This window comes from Piliocolobus tephrosceles, chromosome 9 (genome assembly GCF_002776525.5).
Source record: "Piliocolobus tephrosceles isolate RC106 chromosome 9, ASM277652v3, whole genome shotgun sequence".
Taxonomy (NCBI): Eukaryota; Metazoa; Chordata; class Mammalia; order Primates; family Cercopithecidae; genus Piliocolobus; species Piliocolobus tephrosceles.
In genome coordinates this window covers 36,373,009-36,391,270 of record NC_045442.1, presented here as the reverse complement: position 1 = coordinate 36,391,270, position 18,262 = coordinate 36,373,009, and the positions used below count along the sequence as shown (strand labels likewise).

Here is an 18,262-nt window from a genome sequence, read left to right as displayed (position 1 = left end):
TGTGTGTGTGTGTGTGTGTGTGTGTGTGTGTGTGTGTGTGTGTGTGTGTTTTGAGGTGGAGTCTCACTCTGTCACCAGGCGGGAGTGCAGTGGCACGATCTTGGCTCACTGCAACCTCTGCCTCCCAGGTTCAAGCCATTCTCCTGCCTCTGCCTCCCGAGTGGTTGGGACTACAGGAGAGTGCCGCCACACTCAGCTAATTTATTTTTTGTATTTTTAGTAGAGATGGGGTTTCACCGTGTCAGCCAGGATGGTGTCAATCTCCTGACTTCGTGATCCACCCGCCTAGGCCTTCCAAACTGCTAGGATTACAGGCGTGGGCCACCGCGCCCGGCCAAGTCCACTAATCTCTTGAATTTTCTCAGTACACATCCCTCTTCCCCAGTCAGCTGAGCCTCCATTTAGAAGGCTGGGAGGCAATGAAAGAACTGGTAAAGAAGCAACCCTGGGGCCAGGCGCGGTGGCCAGGCGTGAGCCACTGCACCCAGCCCAGCCCAATTTCCCCTTTTGTTTTTCTAGACAGAGTCTCGCTCTGTCGCCAGGCTGCAGTGCAGTGGCACAATCTCAGCTCACTGCAACTTCCACCTTCCTCCCAAGTTCAAGGGATTCTCCTGCCTCAGCCTCCCAAGTAGCTGGGACTACAGGCGCGCGCCACCACACCCAGCTAATTTTTGTATTTTTAGTAGAGATGGGGTTTCACCATGTTGGCCAGGATGGTCTCGATCTCTTGACCTCGGGATCTGCCCACCTCGGCCTGCCAAAGTGCTGGGATTACAGGCCCGAGTCACCCAATTTCCCCTTTTCTATGGCTTATTGTTTCTAACACTTTATTGTAAAAATTTTCAAACAGCCAACAAAATTGAAATATGCTATTACCCAGCACCTAGATTCTAGTATTTTTTAAATTGAGATATATTTCACGTAACATAAAATTCAACATTTTAAAGTGTACACTTCAATAGTTTTTAGTTCTGTATATTCATTGTGTTGCACAAACATCACCACTAATTTCAAAACATTTTCATAACCCCAAAGAGAAAACTCTTACCCATTAGCTGTTAGTCCTAATTCCCCCCTTCTCCCATCCCCTGGCAACCACTAATCTACCTTCTGTCTCTGTGGATTTGTCTATTCTGGATGTTTCATATAAATAGAATTACACAATATGTTGCCTTTCCTGTCTGGCTTCATTCACTCAGCATAATGTTTTCATCATTCATTCCTTTTGTAGCATGTATCAGTACTTCATTCCTTTTATGGTGAATAATACTCCATTGTATGAGTATACAACTTTTGATTCATCCATTTATCAGCTGATGAATATTTGGGTTGTTTCCACTTTTTGACTATCATGAATAATGCTGCTATCAACATTTGTGTATACATTTTTATGTGAACATATGTTTTCAATTTTCTCAGGTATATAGCTAAAAGTAGAATTGATGGGTCATATGGTAACATTAACATTTTACTATACATGTTTTATCACATATCTACCTATCTATCTTTCTAATCCATCTATATTAATCCTTCTCACATTTTAGTGTACTTTGGAATAAATTGCAAACATCAGTACACCTCACTCCAAACTCATCAGCATGTCTATTACTAGAATTCAATCTTTCTTTACAATTTATTCTCTTCATATAAAATTTACAATTGTTTTCTTTTTGTTGTTTTTCGTTTTGTTTTTGTTTTCGTTTCTTTGAGACAGGATCTCGCTCTGTTGCCCAGGCTGGAGTGCAGTGGCACAATCTTGGCTTACTGCAACCTCTGCCTCTTGGGCTCAAGCGATTCTCCTGCCTCAGCCTCCCAAGTAGCTGGGACTACAGGCGTAAGTCACCATGCCCAGCTACTTTTTGTATTTTTAGTAGCGATGGGGTTTCACCACGTTGGGCAGGCTGGTCTCAAACTCCTGACTTCAGCAGATCCACCCACCTCAGCCTCTCAAAGTGCTGGGATTACAGGCGTGAGCCACCGCGCCCAGTCCACTCAATGAGTTTTAACACATGCCTAAACCTGTGAAACCCAAATCAAGATATCAAGATTTAGAACATGTCCACCCTCCTGCAAGTTCCCTCTGTCTGTTCAGTGTCAGAGTGTCTGTCCTGCCCCTGCTCTACCTTTTTCAAAGGCAACCAGTCTTCTGATGTTTTCCCCACTGTAAGTTACTTTCCCTGTTCTAGAACTTCATATAAACAGAAACATATGAGGTATATCTGCTTCTATCTGGCTTCTTTCACTTAGCATACTGTTTTTAAGCTTCATTCATGTCACTGCATGCAGCAATATTCAGTCCTCTTTGTTGCTGAACTGTTTTCTGTCATCATCCTGTGTGAATGTACAATAGGTTGTTTGTCCATTCACCTGTTGATGAACACCTGGGCCATTTCACTTTTGGCTTTTATGAATAAAACTCCTTTGATGTGAGCCAACATCGTGCCACTGCACTCCAGCCTGGGTGAAAGAAGGAGACCCTGTCTCAATTAAAAAAAAAAAAAAAAAAAAGGGCAGGGCACGGTGGCTCACGCCTGTAATCCCAGCATTTTGGGAGGCCGGGGCAGGTGGATCACCTGAGGTCGGGAGTTCTGGACCAGCCTGACCAACATGGAGAAACCCCATCTCTACTAAAAATACAAAATTAGCCGGGCATGGTGACGCATGCCTGTAATCCCAGCTACTCAGGAGGCTGAGGCAGGAGACTTGCTTGAACCCAGGAGGTGGAGGTTGTGGCAACAAGAGCGAAACTCTGTCTCAAAAAAAAAAAAAAAAAAAAAAACCACTAGCAACTAGGCCGGGTGCGGTGGCTCACGTCTGTAATCCCAGCACTTTGGGAGGCTGAGGCGGGTGGATCACCTGAGGTCAGGAGTTTGAGACCAGCCTGGCCAACATGGTGAAACCCCGTCTCTACTAAAAATACAAAAATTAGCCGGGCGTGGTGGTGGGAGCCTGTAATTCCAGCTACTCGGGAGGCTGAGGCAGGAGATTTGCTTGAACCCAGGAGGCGGAGGTTGTAGTGAGTGGAGATGAAGCCACTGCACTCCAGCCTGGGCGACAGAGCGAGACTCGGTCTCAAAAACAAACAAACAAACAATAAAGACTAGCAACCTCCTCCTCTCCAGCAATGCCAACCCCAGTTCAGGCCCCCATCCGCCCAGGATCTCGATCAAGAAACATTAACCTGTGGCCTTTCTTTGCCATTTCCAACTCTGCCACCTCCATCGCAGGACAAGGTCCCCTTCTTCCTTTCCATTTCCGTCAGTTTCGTTTCCCTAATCTTACAAATCCCTAGCCTGACTCCCTTTCCTTTCCATCTCACCAGACACCCGCATGCCGGACAGCGCAAACGCTAAAACCCGGTTGAGTTGACGCACGGAGAGAAGGGGTGTGTGGGTCGGTGTGTGTGTGTTACTGTGTGTCTGCTTGTGTGTGGAAGAAACCAACAAGGTCCACGCTGGTGTCCATTTCTGGAAATGCCAATCGCGCCCGACTGCGTGAGCCAGGATCAGGTTCCCAGGGCGCCCTTGCAGACAGCACCCTGAGCGAAGGAGCTCAGAAGGCAGTCCGGCTTCACCCAGACCCCCAGTCCCGCAGAAGCCCCATCCCCCAGCGGCACAGCACCCCCTCCCCGGCGCGGTGGTAGGGCCCGGCGCGACGTCACCCATTGTTTACAAATCAACCCAAGCCGGCAGGATTCCGGCTCCCGCGGCTGCAGGCGCGCGGCTGGAGTGACTGGCGGGCTCCGGCTTCCGCGTCCGCCACGGCCCTGGCTCCGGCCCCGGCCACGGCCCGGGCATCGTCTTCAGCTCCGCGCCCGCTCCGCCGCGGCCCACCGCACCCGCCGGCAGCCGAGCCCCCAGCGACGCCCGCACAGCTCCGGGTACCCGGACAGGGGGCCATGCCGTGCCGGAGGGAGGAGGAAGAGGAAGCCGGCGAGGAGGCGGAGGGGGAGGAAGAGGAGGAGGACAGCTTCCTCCTGCTGCAGCAGTCGGTGGCGCTGGGCAGCTCGGGCGAGGTGGACCGGCTGGTGGCCCAGATCGGCGAGACGCTGCAGCTGGACGCGGCGCAGGACAGCCCGGCCTCGCCGTGCGCGCCCCCGGGGGCGCCGCTGCGGGCCCCGGGGCCCCTGGCTGCGGCGGTGCCGGCGGACAAGGCCAGGCCCTCGGCGGTGCCGCTGCTGCTGCTGCGCGCGTCGGCTGAGACTGTGGGCCCGGCGCCCCCTGGGGTCCTGCGCTGCGCCCTGGGGGACCGCGGCCGCGTGCGGGGCCGCGCTGCGCCCTACTGCGTGGCGGAGCTCGCCACAGGCCCCAGCGCGCTGTCCCCACTGCCCCCTCAGGCCAACTTTGATGGGCCTCCGGATGCTGGCAAGCAGGGCGTCCGGCAGCCGCTGTCGGGTCCGTGCCGGCGAGGATGGCTCCGGGGCGCCGCCGCCTCCCGCCGCCTGCAGCAGCGACGCGGGTCCCAACCAGAAACCCGCACAGGCGACGACGACCCGCACCGGCTCCTGCAGCAGCTAGTGCTCTCTGGAAACCTCATCAAGGAAGCCGTGCGAAGGCTTCATTCGCGACGGCTGCAGTTACGTGCAAAGCTTCCCCAACGCCCGCTCCTGGGACCTCTGTCGGCCCCGGTGCATGAACCCCCTTCACCTCGCAGCCCTCGCGCGGCCTGCAGTGACCCTGGCGCCTCCGGGAGGGCGCAGCTCAGAACTGGCGACGGCGTTCTTGTCCCTGGCAGCTAACATGCCCGGGGTGGCCACAGCGCCAGCCTCAGACTGGAGGGCAAGGGGTTCCCCTGAGGGCTGCAATTCTGCTCAGGCTGGTGGAGAACTCTGGCTTTTGGAAGCGGGAGAAAAAAGCTAAAGACGAGGAACAGAAAAATCGCGAATGTTTCGCGGGTAACTGGGGTTGAGGGTCAAAATATTTGAAATGCAGGACTTGGCCCTATTGTAAGGCAGATTTTACAGAGCGCACCCCGCTTACAAGTCAGTAAGGATTCCTTATTTGGCGTGACCCGACCTAGCCGCGGAGCGTGCAGTTCCGCGCAGCCTCTCAGTGCCCTCCAGCCCCGCGACCATGTGGCCACAATTCACGCTTCTCCGGATCGCGGTGCGCCGGAACTACTGAGGATGATGCCAGTTACTTGCTTTACCTTTTCAGGGCTGGCTCCTGATCCACTTTGGGGGATGGGAACATGAGTAGATAATTTCAGGGTGCACCCCAAACCGCCACACTTGAATATTTTCGACACTTAAAAAAACCATCTTGTGTCTTTGGAGGTGCTGCTTAATACCAAACACGCGGTGCCATGAAGGGACCCTTTGAGGGTTGAATAGCAGTTAACCCCTGCGCTCTCTTTGCAACTGTCTGCCTTTCTCAGAGTGGTGGGGGAAAGGCTGTACGACACGGGTGGGGACGGGGGGTGGGGGCGGGGGGTATTGAATGGTGATGGAAGGGTAGAGAGGCCCGGAGTGAACCCCATGCGCTCTCTAAAGTATATTTTCACAGCCGGCCCGCCTCTCCTCGGGTTCAAGGTCACTGTTTCCTGGGCACGCGCTGGGTTGCGGGACAGAGTAGCCGGATTCTGCCGGTGCTCGGAGAAGAGCGCAGTGTTTTTTGCAAGTGCTGGAGTCTCCTGAGGACACGCGCGCCGCCGCCACCGCGGGTGTGGGAAAGCGCGGACGTGCTGGGCGTCTGCTTCCCTAGGCGACCACCGCCCCTGGCCGCGCTCCGGGCTTTCACGGAAACTCCCGAGACAGAGCCCTGGGTTCCTCCTCTCCCACTTGGCTCTGCTGTCCTACTCAAGCGGGTGGCTCTGGGATCCTGGGGGCCTGGGTTGGGGTCTAGGGAGACGCCATGTGATGGGCACTCCAGGGACACACAGCCTAGCACAGCAGCTTATAATGGGCTCTCCGGGGCCATTTGCAATAACAGCTGCAATTCCCTGGATAGAGGAGTTGATTTCCTCCCTCTGCCCCTCCCCCAGTCATGCCAGCTGGCCTTTGTAAGTGCAGGAAACCGAGTAGAAAATGTGACCCTCCAAATGGAGAAGCTGCAGGCTTTGCCATTGTGAACCATGGTGAAGTGCTTGGAACATACTGTTCACTCTAAAGGCGCTGAGACTGTGTTGTTGTTCTCGTTTTTATAGTCAATGGCTTGTTCATCATCCAGATGTGGCTACTGACATATCTACACTTCGCACCGGAGTGTCTGGAATTGTGGCTATCCTGATTATAGGATTTTAACTGAAATGCCTGCTTTTAATAAATGTGTCGGGTTTTTTGTTTGGTTTTATTTTATACTTGCCATCAGTGAAAAAGATGTACAGAACACATTTCTCTGATCTCCATAAACATGAAAACACTTGAAATCCCTGTCAGCCTGGCTTGCGGATGGTAATTAGAGCGCCTTTGTGTCTGAGCAGCTCACTAGCTAGACAAGGTCTCCGCAGCTGGGTGTGTATTAGAGCTGGCATGAAATTAAATGAAAGTGAGGTCAGGTTTTGGACCAATCCCATTCGTTAAAACCTCAGAGCCTTTTGGATTACTAGTCAGTGATGGAGATGTGTTATAAAGCTGCCTCTATTAGCAAAGGACATCAGATCAGCCAGTCACTGCAGACTGGGAGGCTTATCTTTTTTTTTTTTTCTTTTCTTTCTACTATAGCCATTAAGTGCACTTGTTCCACAAGGTGGGCCTTAAGGCTGGGGCAGCTCTTGATTTGTTGTGAGCTCTGCTCACAACACAAGCCTGGTGGTAGGAAAGCTGGGTGGAAACTTACAAAAGATTCCTCTCTTTGCCCCTGGCACATTTATACCATTCTGTCCCTAAGCAGTGACATAACAGCCCATGTCTATCCGTACAGTTCTGACTTACTTCAGTCTGTTCCCTCATGGAAGGAGCTAATTTCCTCCCTCTGAGGAAAGAGTACCCAGATTTTAAGTCCACTTCTAAAGTGGGAAGGGAACCTTGGACAAGTTGCTCTACCTCTGGGGCTTCAGTTTCCTCATCCATACAACCGGCATGATGAACTAAAAGGTGGGCCAGGCGTGACAGCTTACACCTGTAATCCTAGTAGCACTTTCGGAGGCTAAAGTTGAGGACTGCTGGAGCGCAGAAGTTCAAGACCAGCCAGGGCAACATAGTGAGACCTCATCTCTCCAAAAATAAATAAATAAATGGCAGGGCACAGTGGCTCACACCTGTAATCCCAGCACTTTGGGAGGCCAAGGAGGGCGGGTCACGAGGTCAGGAGTTCAAGACCAGCCTGACCAACATGGTGAAACCCTGTCTCTACTAAAAATACAAAAATTAGCTGAGCGTGGTGATGCACGCCTGTAATCCCAGCTACTCAGGAGGCTGAGGCAGGAGAATCGCTTGAACCTGGGAGGTGGAGGTTGCAGTGAGCCAAGATCGCACCATTGCACTCCAGCCTGGGCGACAGAGAGAGGTTCTGTCTCAAAAAAATAAATAAATAAGGCCGGCACAGTGGCTCAAGCCTCTAATCCCAGCACTTTGGGAGGCCGAGACCGAGATCGGGTGGATCACGAGGTCAGGAGATCGAGACCATCCTGGCTAACATAGTGAAACCCCGCCTCTACTAAAAAATACAAAAAAAGAACTAGCCGGAGGAGGTGGCGGGCGCCTGTAGTCCCAGCTAATCGGGAGGCTGAGGCAGGAGAATGGCGTAAACCCAGGAGGCGGAGCTTGCAGTGAGCTAAGATCCAGTCACTGCACTCCAGCCTGGGCGACAGACTGAGACTCCGTCTCAAAAAAATAAATAAAATAAATAAATAAATAAATAAATGAGGCAGGAGGATTGCTTGAGCCTCGGAGTTTGAGGCAGTAGTGAGCCACGATCGAGCCACTGCACTCCCACCTGGGTGACAGAGCAAGACCCTGCCTCAAAAAAAAAAGGCATATGGTGACTGGCACATGCTAGAGATAAACAGTATCTAATCCCTACCCCTTCCTTCCCAGGTGACTGTGTCCCAAGTGACCTCATTTTCCTACAAAACAAGAGCATGCCATGATCCCAAATCTGATTTCTAGAGTCTTCTATGACTTTTGAGTCCTGATTTTCTAACTCCCTTTTTGGTTCAATGCCCCATTTTCTCAAATTCACACTCAGATGCTGATGGTCTCTGAGGATTACCTTCAGCACACACCAAGCCTGCCATTTCCCAGGACATGCCCAGAAAGGGCTGTGGGGGCCTCAGTCCAGTGTTCTCCAGCATGGGAAGGGTAACTATGGAGGCTCTAATACAAACTGAGGAAAAGGAGCCCCCAGAGTGCAATGGGCACCACCTCTGGGCGCTGAGCACGAGGGGAAAGTGGCCAAGTGCTGATGTCCCCTGGTAGGGGAGTAGCTCTGAAGTCCCCAGTTCCCATTCTTAGTTGACGTGGGATTTATCCAAGGTCAAGGGGTTATGAGCAATCCAGGGCTTTCCATCCTTAAATAGGCTACGATTTGATGTCACTGCACTGCCTGTGCATAGTTTCTTATAATAAGAATGACGGGTTAAGGTCAGACTCAACCTTAGGGCCCATGCAGTACAACCCCCTCCCAAAAAAGGAAAACTGGAAAAAACTAAAGCCTCTCAAGATAAGGCACTTTAGCACTCTAAACACACTATAATCCAGTAACCATCTGTGTTTTTATTTTTTATTTTATTTATTTATTTTTCAGACAGAGTCTCACTCTGTTGCCCAGGTGGGAGTGCAATGGTGTGATCTTGGCTCACTGCAAGCTCCGCCTCCCAGGTTCAAGTGATTCTCCTGCCTCAGTCTCCCGAGTAGCTGGGATTACAGGCACCCACCATCACATCCAGCTAATTTTTGTATAATTTTAGAGACGGGGTTTCACCATGTTGCCCAGACTGGTTTTGAACTCCTAGCCTCAGGTGATCCGCCTGCCTCGGCCTCCCAAAGTGCTGGGATTATAGGCGTGAGCCACCGCATCCGGCCTGTTTTTTTTTTTTTTAGATCCTGCCAAGTTTTACTGTTCACCCCAAAATCTATTTTTTGTAGTAAGTCAGGATTTCTATAAAGTGTGGGGTTCATTTGTTTGTTTGTGATGGGGTCTCAGTCAGTCACCCAGGAGTGCAATGGTGAGATCTCAGCTTACTGCAACCTCTACCTCCTGGACTCAAGTGATCCTCCCACCTCTTGAGTAATTGGACTACTACAGGCGCATGCCACCATGTTCGGCTAATTTTAAAACTTTTTATAGAGACAAGGTTTTGCCATGTGGCCCAGGCTGTCCTCAAACTCCTGGGCTCAAGCAATCCACCTGCCTCAACCTCCCAAAGTGCTGGGATTACAAGTGTGAGCCACCTCGCCCAGCCAGGATTTACATAAAGTATTTTAAAAGTTATCACTTTGGGAGGCCGAGACGGGCGGATCACGAGGTCAGGAGATCGAGACCATCCTGGCTAACACGGTGAAACCCCCTCTCTACTAAAAAATACAAAAAACTAGCCGGGCGAGGTGGTGGGCGCCTGTAGTCCCAGCTACTCCGGAGGCTGAGGCAGGAGAATGGCGTAAACCCGGGAGGCAGAGCTTGCAGTGAGCTGAGATCTGGCCACTGCACTCCAGCCTGGGCGACAGAGCCAGACTCCGTCTCAAAAAAAATAAATAAATAAATAAATAAAAGTTATATTGGGGCAGATGTGGTGGCTCATGCCTGTAATCCTAGCACATTGGGAGGCCAAGGCAGGTGGATCACCTGAGGTCAAGAGTTCGAGACCAGTCTGGCCAAAATGGGGAAACCGCATCTCTACTAAAAATACAAAAATTAGCTGGACGTGGTGGTGGGCACCTGTAATCCCAGCTACTAGGAGGCTCAGCCAGGAGAATCGCTTGAATCTAGGAGGCAGAGCGTGCAGTGACCCGAGATCTCACCATTGCACTCCAGCCTGGGCAATAGAGCAAAAACTCTGTCTCAAAAAAAAAAATAAATAAAAGTCATATTAGACCATTTTATAGGTGGAAAAACAGTCCAAGGAAGTGAGCAGGGCAGAATGACCTACCAATGTTGTTTATGAAGCCAGAGGCCTAGCAAAGTCTAGAACCTAGGTCTCCCAGCTCCTAACTCAGGGCTCTTTCCAATGGCTCCATATCATCAAACATGGTCCAATATTGTTCACTGCACAACTCTGCACATAGGCTACCATGGGAATGACATTTCTGCAGTTGCCCAAATTGGTTACCCCGCCATCGGAACCCCGGAAAATTGTGCTCCAAGTTCCTAGGCTGAGTTAGGGAATGCCATTTCTTTACAAAATGTTCAGCATCCTATGAAGACAGCTGGCCACAGAAAATGGCCTGGGTGGGCCGGGCGCGGTGGCTCAAGCCTGTAATTCCAGCACTTTGGGAGGCCGAGATAGGCGGATCACAAGGTCAGGAGATCGAGACCATCCTGGCTAACACGGTGAAACCCCGTCTCTACTAAAAAATATTAAAAAACTAGCCGGGCGAGGTGGCGGGCGCCTGTAGTCCCAGCTATCCGGGAGGCTGAGGCAGGAGAATGGCGTAAACCCGGGAGGCGGAGCTTGCAGTGAGCTGAGATCCGGCCACTGCACTCCAGCCTGGGCGACAGAGTGAGACTCCGTCTAAAAAAAAAAAATAGAAAATGGCCTGGGTGAGATAAGAGAACAAAGGTATAAATGAAATGAAACAAAGTGAACACATACATTGGCAAATAAGGGGTTTAGAGAAAAGAATGCCACACCTCACAGAGAACTCCAGAGTCTGCCACCCCAAGATTTCAATCTAAATTAGGCATACATCTGACAATATTTGGATTCAATTTTTACCCTCTTCTGCTCTTTCTTTTTTCCAGCTTAGATGCAGAAACCTGGAGCAAAGATCAGACACCACTTTCCTATCTAGCAAAGTCTGTGTTGAAACCTGTGATCCCTTCCTTCCAATCAGGAAAGAGTTACCTTGGCAACGAAATTACTAACTCACTCAATTAGCCCCCACTTCTACCAATGCTCAGTAATCACAGACCGTCAGCCCCCGGAGAGCTCAGCCTTCAGCAGTCTGGTGCTACCGCCTCATTTAGAGATGGAAGCTCAGAGAGGTTTCCACTCCGAGGTGCACTCCACTTGAACACTGTGAAAACTGGTGCAGGCAAAGGGGCAAAACTCTTCCGAGTAGTTTCCTCCTGGTTTTCCATCATAACTGAAGGGAGAGCAATTGACCTGTCCCTACCAGTGTTACCCAAAAGATATAATAGGTAAGAGTAGGGGCTCTGCAGGCAGCCCTCCACTCTCGGCTGTGTGATATGGAACAGGCTCAGTAAGCTCAATGAACTCATTTGCAAAATGTGGGTAAGGGTAGAGCACCTTGAAGAGTTGTGTGAAAATTAAATTAAAACCAAAGAGCAAATAGTATGGGAACCAAAGAGCAAATAATAAACAAAACAGAACATTGTTCCTGAGAGATGTTGCATTAAGGCCACTTAAGAGTCTTCTGCAGAAAACCCTGCCTCTTACTGACTTTTTCAATATCTCTTAATAGGCACAAACCTGTTTCTTCTGAAGGTCAGACCAGTTTTCTGATCATGCACCCCAGTTGCATAGGTCAGTGTTAAGGGAAGTGTAGAAAAAGAGAATAAGGGTGGAGCCGGCCGGGCACAGTGGCTCACGCCTGTAATCTCAACAATTTGGGAAGCCCAGGCAGGCAGATCACTTGAGGTCAGGAGTTCGAAACCAGCCTGGCCAACATGGTGAAACCTTGTCTCTACTAAAAATACAAAAATTAGCTGGGCGTGCTGGTGCATGCTTGTAGTCCCAGCTACTTGGGAGGCTGAGGCAGGAGAATCGCTTGAACTCAGGAGGTGAAGGTTACACTAAGCCAAGATAACACCACCACACTCCAGCATGGGTGTCTAAAAAGAGAGAGGGAAAAAACGGGTAGAGCCAAGCTAAGCCTGGAAAGCAGCTCAGGATTGGAACTGGTGGAATAGAGGCAGCAGGAATATCACAAAGGATAGGGTTGGCAATTGGCAGTGAAGACAGCCTGGGGCCACAGCTCTTAACTCCCCCATTTCCTATCAGAAAACCAATCCTTTTCCAAAATTCAAATGCTCAAGTTCTACTTGCCTGTCCTGTCCACACCTATCTATAATCTGCACTGAGAAAACCATATAATAGGCCGGGTCTGATAATCCCAACACTTTGGGAGGCCGAGACGGGTGGATCACCTGAGGTCAAGAGTTCGAAACTAGCCTGGCCAACATAGTGAAACCCCGTCTCTACTAAAAATACAAAAATTAGCCAGGCATGGTGGCATGTGCCTGTAGTCCCAGCTACTTGGAAGGCTGAGGCAGGAGAATCACTTGAACCCATGAGGCGGAGGTTGCAGCGATCTGAGATCATGCCATTGCACTCCAGCCTGGGTGACAGAGTGAGACTCCATCTCCAAAAAAAAAAAAAAGAAAGAAAAAGAAAACTGTGCAATTTCTTCACAGGAAGTGGCCTTTAAGTTCATTTCATTCTCACTCTCACATTTTATTTACTGTCATTATAGAATTATCTCAGGGACTCATATGTGAATGTCTTCTCTTCCCCAATAGATTATATATTTTGTGATGGAAGAGGAGTGGCAAGATGAAGAGGATGTTTTAGGCAGATTGTCAGGCCTCATGGCATGGGGAGTGGTCTGGAGCTGAAAGGAAACACTGATGGTCAGCCAGATCGGCTGAATGGCTGCTACAGCTCCCAGGCACCCAGGCGATAAGGAAGAGGAAAACACCAGACGTTTCCAAAAGAAAACTGGTAGGCCTCAGTTACAGTACTGTATAGCTGCAAAATCGTGGCTCTGGAGCCAGACTGCCTGGCTCCTTCCTTGAAAGCTCCTTCCTGTGACCTTGGGCAGGTAACTTCACCTCTCTAACCTTACCTTCAGTTGCAAAGTCCGATGATAAAAAAAAAAGTCCCCCCCTCATAGGGTTGTTGTGAGGATTGAGCTAATGCTAGTAAAAATGCTTAGGCCACTGCCTGCAACATAGCTGCATTTAGCAACAGCCGCCAGGGTACTGGTATTTAGTAAATATTTGCAGAGCAAACAAATGGGCAATTTCAACAGACTGGCAGAGGCTAAAGGAGTGGGGTGCTTGGGACGTAGATGATGCGTTGTGGTGCCCACAAGTCTGAAGATGGGAAAAGAGGGACTACAGCTAAAAAGGGAAAATGGCCAAGGGAAGGATTCACTCACTCCTGTAATCCCAGTACTTTGGGAGACCAAGGCGGGTGGATCACTTGAGGTCAGGAGTTTGAGACCAACCTGGCCAATATGGTGAAATCCCGTCTCTACTACAAATACAAAAATTAGGTGGGCGTGGTGGCACACGCCTGTAGTTCCAGCTACTCAGGAGGCTGAGGTATGAGAATCGCCTGAACTCGGGAGGCAGAGGTGGCACTGAGCTGAGATCACACCACTACACTCCAGCCTGGGTGACACAGCGAGACACCATCTCAAGAAAAAAAAAAAGGGTGAAATCAAAGGGAAGGTCCTATAAAGGTCTAAGTTCCTGGAGGAGTGGGACGGTATGGGGTCCTCCGCCAGGGCAGGTTTGAAGGGCAGGGCTTAGAGGGACTGTGGTTGTGGATGCCACACGACAGCTCCCTATGTTACTAACTGTCCTGCCACAGTGTGGCTGGAACCTGACAGATTGGCTGCTGAAAGCATCCTTCATGCCTGGGATGGCTGGATATGTTTCTGTTGTTTTTGTGTGAATGAATTATTTGTAGCTGACGCTATAATGGAATGAAAACTAAAACTGATAGCAAAGAGTTTAAGTGCTCCCCCTTATCAACTGTTAACTGACTCATAGCAGGTAAAATCACAACCCCCACTTGATAGGCTGCCCAGGCAGTTTGTTTGACTTATTGATTTGGGTGGGTTAAAAAAAGCAAGAGCTGGTTATCATCCTGTTACCTTTGCCCTGCCTTTTGCCCATTTCTGTAACTGTCTAACTTAGATTCCACAGCCTAAGATTGGTGAAAAACGGTTTCCTATAGGTTTTCCTGAAAATCTTTCCTAGACACTGAAGTCGCAAACCCCTTTCGCTGATGAACCATAAATAGTACTTTTCTTCAGCTGGGCTAATGAGGGGAGGAATCCAGTGCAGATGTTCAAAACACGCTACTTAAGGGTGCTGATGAAGGGAACTTGAGAATTAACTTCAGGATTCAAAAAAGACAGTGAAAGTCATTGAATAAGATCTGATTCCATATGCCCCAGACCTCTGTGGCCTGACTACAGAGGATATACATAGCGATTACAGATACAGCTGTGTTTGTGTTATGTGCACATGTGGACCCACATACATTCCACACTTCTACTGTTCACCCTAGTCTCCCTTGGCTTCTCTTGGTTCTACTTTTATTTTCTGTCTGTTCATTTTGTGTAGTCTTCTTCCTCCCACAGAGATTTGATGAGTTGGGTCTTTGTAAAGTGCTTACAACACAGGCCGGGCACACACAGGCTGGGTGTGGTGGCTCATGCCTATAATCCCAGCACTTTAAGAGGCCGAGGCGGGTGGATCACTTGAGGTCAAAAGTTCGAGACCAGACTGGACAACATGGCAAAACCCCGTCTGTGCCAAAAAAATACAAAAAAAAAAAAAAAATTAGTCAGGTGTGGTGGTGCCTGCCTGTAGCTACAGCTCCTTGGAAGGCTGGAGGCAGGAGAATCACCTGAACCTGGGAGGCAGAGGTCGTAGTGAGCTGAGATCACACCACTGTACTCCAGCCTGGGCAACAGAGTGAGACTGTCAATAAAAAGAAAGAAAGAAAAAAAGGTGCTTAGAACACAGCCTGGCACATGGCAGGCACTACTGCACATTAGCTAGGGTTACTACTGCCCATCTCCCAGGCCCCGTTCTGTGCCCCACCCCATCCCACCCCCTTAGTCTTAACTGCCAAATCTTTATCTTAAGCCCTGAACCCTCTCCAACTCCTACTCATTTATGAGGCACCAGGCTTCTGTCCTTGTAACTTCCCATGTGAAACTCCTAACTCTCCAAACACCGCCCCCCCCACACACACACCATTTCTCCTTATTATTTCCCTATTGCTCTGGTCCTTCTAGGCTAGAGACTTGCAGAATGTTATCAGGGCAACATGGGCACAGGCCCCTTCAGAAGACGAAGTTGTCTCAACTCTGTGCCCTTCCACTACAAGGGGTTAGGGATATCCTAGCCAAAATCATTCCTGAGCTAAGAATACTAGGAATAGGCTATCCCAAGCTGCAGCACCCTGGAAATGGCCATTGCCTCCCAGACAAAGACACTTCCCCAGGCCCAGGCTCTCCATAGGCTCTGCAAATGGCTGGATCAGTAGAAAGAGGTGGGGTGTGTGAGAAGAGCATTGTGTGTAGGCTCAGACAGGAGGCAAGAGGACCAACTTAAATGCCCTGAGTTCTGATTCTGCTCTACCACCAATAATTCCTACCTTTCACCATTGTAAAAAGCAAAGTAGGGCCAGGCATGGTGGCTCATGACTGTCATCCCAGCACTTTGGGAGCCCAAAGCAGGTGGATCACTTGAGGTCAGCAGTTTGAGACCAACCAGGGCAACACAGTGAACCCCATCTCTGCTAAAAATACAAAAGTTAGCTAGGAGTGGTGGCGGGTGCCTGTAATCCCAGTTACTTGGGAGGCTCATGCAGGAGAATTGCTTGAACCCAGGAGGTGGAGGCTGCAGTGAGCCAAGATCATGCCACTGCACTCCAGCCTGGGGACAGAGCAAGACCATGTCTCCAAAAAAACAAAAACAAAAACAAAACCGAGTGTGGTGTCTCATGCCTGTAATCCCAGCACTTTGGGAGGTCAAGGTGGGCGGATCACGAGGTCAGGAGATCGAGACCATCCTGGCCAACATGGTAAAACCCCGTCTCTACTAAAAATACAAAAATTAGCTGTGTGTGGAGGCACGCACCTGTAGTCCCAGTTACTTGGGAGGCTGAGGCAGGAGAATCGCTTGAACCCAGGAGATGGAGGTTGCAGTGAGCCCAGATCACATCACTGCACTCCAGCCAGGCGACAGAGCGAGACTCCATCTCAAAAAAAAAAAAAAAGGTCTTGTAAAAGGTGCCAACCAGGAACCAGGGTGCCTGCCCATAACAGGGATCAGCTCCCTCTCTACCTAGGCAAGCAGAGAAACACTCAGATCCTGTAGGTCTCTTCCCATTGTCTGTAGTCCTTATCTGTAAGATGGAAAAATAGTGCTTACCTCATGGCACATAAAGCCATGTGGTAGTACCAAGAATGAGCAGCTATCAATTTTTGAGCAATGAAGTATCCCCTTCAAGTCCTCATTTAACCCTTCCAACTCCCCTATTAAATACTATTGTTTTACAGATCACAAGGGAAAAACTCAAGAGTCTGACTTGCCCAGCATGACACAGCAGGTGAGCAGAAAGGGCTGAGTCAACTGAGCATCAGCCTTTCCTCTGCAGCCCCAGCCTTGGGAGTGTGCTGAGCAGGAGAGGTTCCCTGGGGGCTGGTTAGTAGAGCTGGGCAAGGAAGGGGTAAGGCAGGGGCCAGGTGTGGTGGCTCACGCCTTTAATCCCAGCATTTTGGGAAGCTGAGGCAGGCAGATCACTTGAGTTCAAGAGTTCAAGACCTCTTTGCTCTCCAGCCCAGAAAGCATTTCTAGAATACCTCGTCTTTCCACAAAGGGAGTGGAAGCCCATCTTGCAGCTGCTAAAAACCTGGACTTAATTTTCGGATCTTGTGGAACAAAAACTCAGAAGCACTCAAGTACTGCGGCTCCACTAGGATTCTGTGCCCAGCGGCATTGGCCCAAACCGTTTGTCCAGGTCCCCCTATTTAGTCCAAGTGCCCTCTTCATTATAATAATAATAATAATAATAATTATTATTATTATTTTGAGACGGAGTCTCGCTCTGTCGCCCAGACTGGAGTGCAGTGGGATCTCAGCTCACTGCAAGCTCCGCCTCCCGGGTTTACGCCATTCTCCTGCCTCAGCCTCCCCGGCAGCTGGGACTACAGGCGCCCGCCACCTCACCGGGCTAGTTTTTTGTATTTTTTAGTAGAGACGGGATTTCACCGTGTTAGCCAGGATGGTCTCGATCTCCTGACCTCGTGATCCGCCTGTCTCCGCCTCCCAAAGTGCTGGGATTACAGGCTTGAGCCACCGCGCCCGGCTCCATTATTAAGAACATCCCTATATGCTTTTCTGCCCCTCTCCCACCTTCCACCAAAATGCCAAACCGTGCTCCAAAACAAAAGCCAAATTTATTCAGCAGACATTTTAATTATGAAATCCTATAAATCAGGACCACCACAATTTCAGACACTCCGTTGCGAAGTGTACATCAATAGCTACATCTGGAGGATGAACAAGCCATTGAATCTTTTAAAAATTGGTTTAGCTACCTTAAAGTTTTGGGGTGGCACCTTACAAAAGCGCCGTCAAGTTTCACAAGGGTACAGCCAGCGGCTTCTCCTCTGGGAGAGTCACATTTTAAAACCGGTTTCAGACACAAAAGAAGGGCTGGCACAGGAGGAGGAAATAAATAGTGCGGGTGAGGAACCGCCAAGGCCGAGGCCCATGGCTCCATGGAGGGCCAGAAGAGAGCAGAAAAACGTCCAGGGTCTCTCACGCATTCCTACAGACACCAGAAAGGGTGGAATAAGAAAGCTCAGCTGGGAGGACAGGAGAGAGACTCAAGAGATTGTTTATGACTGTTTCTGAGAAAGTTCCTGGCATGGCCATGAGTGGCCTACCGGGAGTCCTGGAAGCCGGCGAGGAAAGCACAGAAAACAGGAAAGAACTCTCCCTACACATCCCTCTCTGCTTGTTTGTGTCCTCGGGAGACTCCAAGTGGTGGTAAAGCACCGACAGGGCTCTTCTTGGAGCAAGAGAAAGACCCCCAGTGAGTAAGGTCTCCCAGGAAGCCCACAGCAAACCGTGACCTTGACCACAGGTGGCAAGGTCATTTACAAGTCCACATTCAAATCCAACTCTCCCACCTGCAAAATTCTTCACCTCCCTCCAGTCCCTTAACCGGAGTTCACATCTCCCACGTTCACCAGCCACGGAATCGGTGGGATAAAGGGGCAATGCCAACCCACCCGCCACCAAACTTTTACATTCTTCTCCCCTCTGGAATTTCTTTGCACAGCAATTGTAGCACCACTTTCACTAAGTTCCTCCACATAACAAGAAAATGTATGCGTGTCGTTAGTTTTCAAGTATTGTTATAAAGCCATCGCGATTCCTGACCCTGA

At 50.0% G+C, this 18,262-nt stretch overlaps 1 protein-coding gene across 1 annotated transcript; it reads left to right on the top strand.

Moving 5' to 3' along the window:
• The first annotated feature begins 3,682 nt into the window (after positions 1-3,682).
• On the top strand, positions 3,683-6,368 carry FRAT1 (FRAT regulator of WNT signaling pathway 1). The gene has a single exon (XM_023206312.3). The coding sequence runs from the start codon at positions 3,899-3,901 to the stop codon at positions 4,736-4,738; it is 840 nt and encodes a 279-aa protein (XP_023062080.1). The 5' UTR covers positions 3,683-3,898; the 3' UTR covers positions 4,739-6,368.
• The last annotated feature ends 11,894 nt before the right edge of the window (positions 6,369-18,262 follow it).

Excerpts from the sequence above, each read along its gene's own strand:
- FRAT1 (XM_023206312.3), top strand. The coding sequence starts at position 3,899 with ATGCCGTGCCGGAGGGAGGAGGAAGAGGAAGCCGGCGAGGAGGCGGAG.